Here is a 6,070-nt window from a genome sequence, read left to right on the forward strand (position 1 = left end):
GAATTAATAATAAGGAATTAAAAATTCATGCAATAAACATGTTGCGTGGATCAGCCCGTCACCAAAAAAATAAAAAGTGTCCAAAGTCCGATTATACAGTCCAAAGATAACAAAAAACATAAAATTAAAATACAATTTGGAAAACCCTAGGGGCTCCCTGCATTTTGCAAAAATGCCTTTGTCTTCAATGGAATACACCAGTCTTTGACTTTTTACAATTATATCCTCACTACAATTTCTCTCTCAGAAGGAAAAGAAAATGCAAGGAATTTAAATTTGGTGACAAACAGGCTGATCCAAAAACCACAACATTATTTATTTAAACATCCACGCAATTTAATAATAATATATGCAACAGGCATAACAAATTTGGACAGTAAACCCTTGCTTTCTTTGAATTTTTTTTAAAACTTCTTGTTGTTTCTATGCGATACTGCCTACTTAATACTTTTAATATCATGTCAACATGAGCACATAAACATTTCTGTTTTTATTTTATTTTTTTTGAATAGCAATTAACTAATAGTATTAATTACTAGTTATGCCAACAAATAATGAAAGCAATTAGATTAGATGAACAACAATAAAATTGCTTAATAAACTGTAAAATTCCCGAGTGAACAGTAACCCTCGGTGAACAGTAACAATTTTTTTTTATTTTTTATTTAATTTTCCAGTTGTCATATATTATTCTACGGATTATAGTAATTACCTCTAGATCAAAGATCTAGGGACGATCGATACTAAAGATCCGTAGAACGCTGCCTCCTTGCGATGATCCGTCGAACGCTCCCGCTGCAACGAACCAGATCTCAATGCGCAAAAGAGGAAGGAAATATATATATATTTTTTATGGCTCAGGGATTCAAGAACACTTCGTGCTGATAACGTGTTTGAAACTCTTACATAGGCCAAAGGCCTATGATGTATATTTATAGATAGTCAATGTGAATAGGTTGAGTACCCAAGAGTCACCACCACTTAATGGGGTGTTACACCATCATAATGGGGTGTGAATGGAGGGATAATGAGGGGGAGGCCAAAGGCCTCCCTCATCTCATAATAATGTCCATGTAAATATGACGGTGAACTTATAAAGATCGAAAGACGTAGCTGTAACGCACGTGCATCACATTACGGGGATGTTGAAGTCACAACCACCCTATTCAGTGATCCCAATATTTTGGGAAAGGAAAGGGGCACATGCTCTTCTTCAAGTCTCCATCACTTTTTTCGTGGGGTGGAGAAGAACTTTATTAGCTAAGTTGGTGCTATTAATATTGATTTAGTCTCCTTAAATCTATCTAATCCCTTTTTAATATAGTAATCAATATGTTAAATAATCTTAATTAGCTGCAGAAAGCCGTACTTCATGTTCTTGTACGCTTGACGGTAATGGCCAATTTGGCAATTTGCCTCGGTGCTCGGCAATTTCACGTGACCCTGTGTGTCCCTTAGCGAGTAGAATCATCCGGATCCGGTATCTTTAGTGATAAGAAATTCTATAAACTTATGATTTCATTTTTCTTGCATTAATATTTAGAAAATTTCATCAATGTGTAACTCATAATGAAAAGGGATTCTCTTGATCTACATCATAAGTTTCTGGCATTTTTATTAATGATTAAGCATGTAACGAATTCGAAGCAAATGAAAACCCTCGAAACAAGTCAACTCTTATTTAAATTAACCTATAGTCTTAGTAAATTTTTAATCATTCTAAACAAGGGTTTTTTAAATATTGGTCCTTTACATCATCAATATTTTAGTATTAGTCCTTCAAATCTTTATATTTTGATACTAGTTCCCTAAATTGTGTTAATAGATTCTTGATATTAGTCCATGTGATTAGGGAATTTGGATCCTCTCCACTACAAAAAAGTAGTGGAGAGACGACTACTTTTAATATCAACCGTTGATTATTTAATAGGTGGTTATGATACAATCTAAATCTAACACTCATCGTACTCCGGCTGTGCATTGCACTAATTTTTAATTTACACCCAAAAAATTTACAATCACCAACTAGATAATTAATGATTGTGATTATGTAGTGATCCACAACTACTTTTTTTTGGGTAACGGAGAGGATCCGAATCCATGATTAGGTGGGGTTATTAATGAAAGTAAACATTCCGTTAAGTTTAACTTTTTACTAGAAAAGGCAGTTATACCCCTCAGGCCCATTACCCAAATCCACTTTCCCATTAAACTTAATCTCAATAGGATTCTTAAACCTGAACCTGTTTCATCCCTCTCTTCTCCAATGGTCAAATGAATCCAGTTCTCTGCTTTTTCTAATGATCAAAGTACTCCAAGCCTCAACCCACATTTCATTTCTCCAAAAAAGGCAGTTATACCCCTCAGACCCATTACCCAAATCTACTTTCCCATTAAACTTAATCTCAATAGGATTCTTAAACCTGAACCTGTTTCATCCCTCTCTTCTCCAATGGTCAAATGAATCCAGTTCTCTGCTTTTTCTAATGATCAAAGTACTCCAAGCTAAGCCTCAACCCACATTTCATTTCTCCATAAAAGTCAGTTATACCCCTCAAACCCATTACCCAAATCTACTTTCCTATTAAACTTGATCTCAATAAGATTCTTAAACCTAAACCTGTTTCATCCCTCTATTCTCTTCTCTAACGATCTCCTCTTCTTCAAATCCGCTCTCCTTTATCCGACCTCCTCTCTTTCCTAGTTATGATTAGTCTTAACCTAGCCATGGTTGAAGGTTTTAAAAAGAAATAGTAACAAAGACTAATATTAACATAATAATGTCGTTTGGGGGTCTAATATCAAACCGTGAATATTGAGGGGACTAATATCAAAATAGTGATGATTTAAGGGAGTCGTATAGGGATACAATGGAGTCAAGTAGCTTCCATAGTTCCTTTCATCCCCAACAAATTATCCGCTGTAATTTTGGGTTACCAATTACGTAACTAATTTTACAACAGCATGCTCGTGATTCTCGGGAGGCAGCTGATAAACATCTTCCAAATTAACATCTTTGTACTCTTCTTTTCTTCACAGCCACTAGATTTAATTATCGTGCGTACACCATAAAAAGTCGTCTCACTATCACTAAAAATATCTCCCAGTCCACCCTATATAAATGTGAACCACTCGCTTACCTTCTCCTTCTCCTAAAAAAAAAAAAATCAAACCAAGAAAAAAGAAAAAAAGAAAAAAAAGAATAATGTTGCTGAGGAGCTCTTCAACCCCGATCCTCGGCACTCTCCTCTCTTCATCATCCTCAAACGAAAGCCCTAATCATCATCATCACGGCCCTTTAGACAAAGCCACATCTCTCCCTTCTTCTTCATTCTCTCACCCACCCAAGCCCTCATTCTCTTTCCATTCCTCTCCAAATCAAGACCCATCAACCCTCGGATTCCGTCGAGCTCAATCCGATGGAAACCTCCACTCCCTCCTCTCCTCAGATCACAAATCCAACCCAGCTCTCGACACCATCCCTTCGTTTTCAATGTACAGCTCAATAGGGCAAGAAGAATGTTGCGATGAGGAGGAGGAAGAAGAAGATCAATTTGATGAAGAGGGGGCCAGTGCGGGCTTTAGTTTCGTGGGTCAGAGTCAAAATTTGAACTTGGTTGGGGATTCGAGGGATAATGTGGGTTCGTCGTCGGCGCTTCCTCTGTTTCTCGCTCGGGGACTTGGGATCGATCGGCTCGGATCGGGGCTTTTGAGTGCTGGAGGAGGAGGAGGAGGGAGAGGCAATGGGAGTGTTAGTAATGGTTATGGAGGAGGGGGATCTGATATAGAGGTGTATTATAAGAGGATGGTTGATGAGAACCCGAGTAATGCTCTGTTTTTGAGCAATTACGCCCAATTTCTCTACCAGGTAAACTATTGCTGTTCATTTTCATGCTATTCAATAATTTTGATATTGGCTTTTGAGTGCTGGAGGAGGAGGAGGAGGGAGAGGCAATGGGAGTGTTAGTAATGGTTATGGAGGAGGGGGATCTGATATAGAGGTGTATTATAAGAGGATGGTTGATGAGAACCCGAGTAATGCTCTGTTTTTGAGCAATTACGCCCAATTTCTCTACCAGGTAAACTATTGCTGTTCATTTTCATGCTATTCAATAATTTTGATATTAGTTAGTGTTACATCTAAATCATTTTTTTTAACCAATTTGTTGAATTTGCTCAATGTTGATAATTGGTTGTGATCATAAATGTCTATCTTTATGTTTCGGTTTGTTTAGATTCATTGAAAGCTATTATTATTAGTACACGGTTCTTACTAAATTTGTGTATCTATGGGGTATTTTTGAGCGCTTTTAATACACCAATAAGCAATAGAAAAATTTGCTTATGCTTTTTCACTGTCTTATTGTAATTTAAGATGCATATACACCCTGTGAGTACATAATTGCCTTTAATTCTGCTTAAAACTTAACATGAAAAAGGAACTAGTATTCAAGAGGAGCTCATTAGAGGTAGGGTTGCTGGTAGAGATATTTTCTTGTAACATGGAAGCTCACAGAGTACAGAAAAAATGAAAGAAAAAGATAGAAAAGCATGTGATTATAAGTTTTCTAGATAAATTTTTTTGATGTAATTCTGCATGTAAAAGCTTTGAGGATGAGTAAAATAGAACATTGAATTTTCAGAAATTCAATTCATAGCAAAAAATGCAATATTAAGGTGATGAATTAATGATAATTCTAGCTTATCTTGTTCAGTAAGGATATATCTGTGCATATTTGGTTTTTGCTTCTCCCATCTAATATACATATATTTTTAATTTTCAGACTAAGGGAGATGCACAAAGAGCTGAAGAGTACTATTCTCGTGCCATTCTTGCAGAGCCAGGAGACGGTGAAATCTTATCCCAATATGCAAAACTAGTATGGGAGCTTCATCGTGATATAGAACGTGCTTCTAGCTATTTTGAGCAGGCAGTTCGAGCTAGTCCTAGTGACAGGTTTGCATCCTCAAAACTGAATTCTGTATACTCTTAAATTACAACAACTTATACGGAACCCTTGAATGCTTTACAACTATTTCTGGTAATGTCACTGATCAAACTTTCCTATCAGCAGCCATGTTCTTGGAGCCTATGCTAGTTTCTTATGGGAAACAGAGGATAATGGTGGAGATGGAGAAGATGTTGATTCTCAAGAATACTTGGGAGCTCCAGTACTTCGTGAAGTCTTGGCTTAAATATTGGGATCCCAAATATGAACATCAGCTAACATGTTGGTTATGTTTTTGCAACTAAGAGAAATCTTGAAGAGGATTTTCAAGCGGCAGCAGAAGCTTCTACGCTAAGTGGAAATTAAGGAAGTATGTCAGGATTTTGATGCAGGGTTACGTAAATGTGTATTTTTACTTATAATAAATAATCAGGCTAGCCTTATGTATTCGAAGTAGTAAACGCAGAAGCAAAGAAGTCCCTGCAAGTTTTCCTTGCTCAAGCTTTTCATGTTTGCAAACTATGTTGTTGTTTGGTTTGGTGTAGCTTATGCCTACATTATAGCTCCAAATCCCTGCAATGTCTATGATTCAGCAAAATCTCCAACTCCAAATCATGCAGCAGCAGCTATTTACATAACGTAAAATGGCTTCACAATATATTCAACGATACTAACTCAAAATCTGAATGCTGCTACCAGTGATGTAGATAATTGCATAGATAAGCAGAACAAACTGATGACTTTACGGATAAGGGTCTGTTCGTTTGCCTTAAAAAAATGGGAAATCAAAGAAATAGAAAACTATTTCTAAGAAGAATTGTTTTGGGAGTGTTTGGTTTGCTAAAAAAAAGGAAATCAAAGAAATGAAGATAAGATGAGATGAGTTGTCATCTTATTATAGGATGATGCGAGTGTTTTTTTAAGAAAACTTGTTTTGAGATTTCTTGGTTGGCGAAAAAAAATAAGGAAATGAATTATAAGAAACCTATTTCTTGTAATATGTTGTTTTCTTTTGTTTGGTTATTTCTTAAAAATAAGGAAATAGATGAGATGAGATGAGTTGTCATTATATTATTGGATGATGTGACCAACACTTAAGGAAATTGTTTTCCTAGCTTTTT

The 6,070-nt window shown here is 36.1% G+C and overlaps 1 protein-coding gene across 4 annotated transcripts; it reads left to right on the plus strand.

The window, feature by feature from the left end:
• LOC109836828 lies at positions 3,162 to 5,486 on the plus strand. 4 transcript variants are annotated; one of them, XM_020404848.1, is made up of 4 exons: positions 3,162 to 3,719; positions 3,937 to 4,079; positions 4,785 to 4,957; positions 5,073 to 5,486. In XM_020404848.1, the coding sequence occupies exons 1-4, from the start codon at positions 3,206 to 3,208 to the stop codon at positions 5,194 to 5,196; spliced, it is 954 nt and encodes a 317-aa protein (XP_020260437.1). In that variant the 5' UTR covers positions 3,162 to 3,205; the 3' UTR covers positions 5,197 to 5,486. The 4 variants fall into 4 exon arrangements, with proteins under 4 accessions (XP_020260437.1, XP_020260438.1, XP_020260435.1 ...); XM_020404849.1 differs by having other exon boundaries at positions 5,076 to 5,486; XM_020404846.1 differs by lacking the exon at positions 3,937 to 4,079 and having other exon boundaries at positions 3,162 to 3,868.

Source organism: Asparagus officinalis, chromosome 4 (assembly GCF_001876935.1).
Source record: "Asparagus officinalis chromosome 4, Aspof.V1, whole genome shotgun sequence".
NCBI lineage: Eukaryota > Viridiplantae > Streptophyta > Magnoliopsida > Asparagales > Asparagaceae > Asparagus > Asparagus officinalis.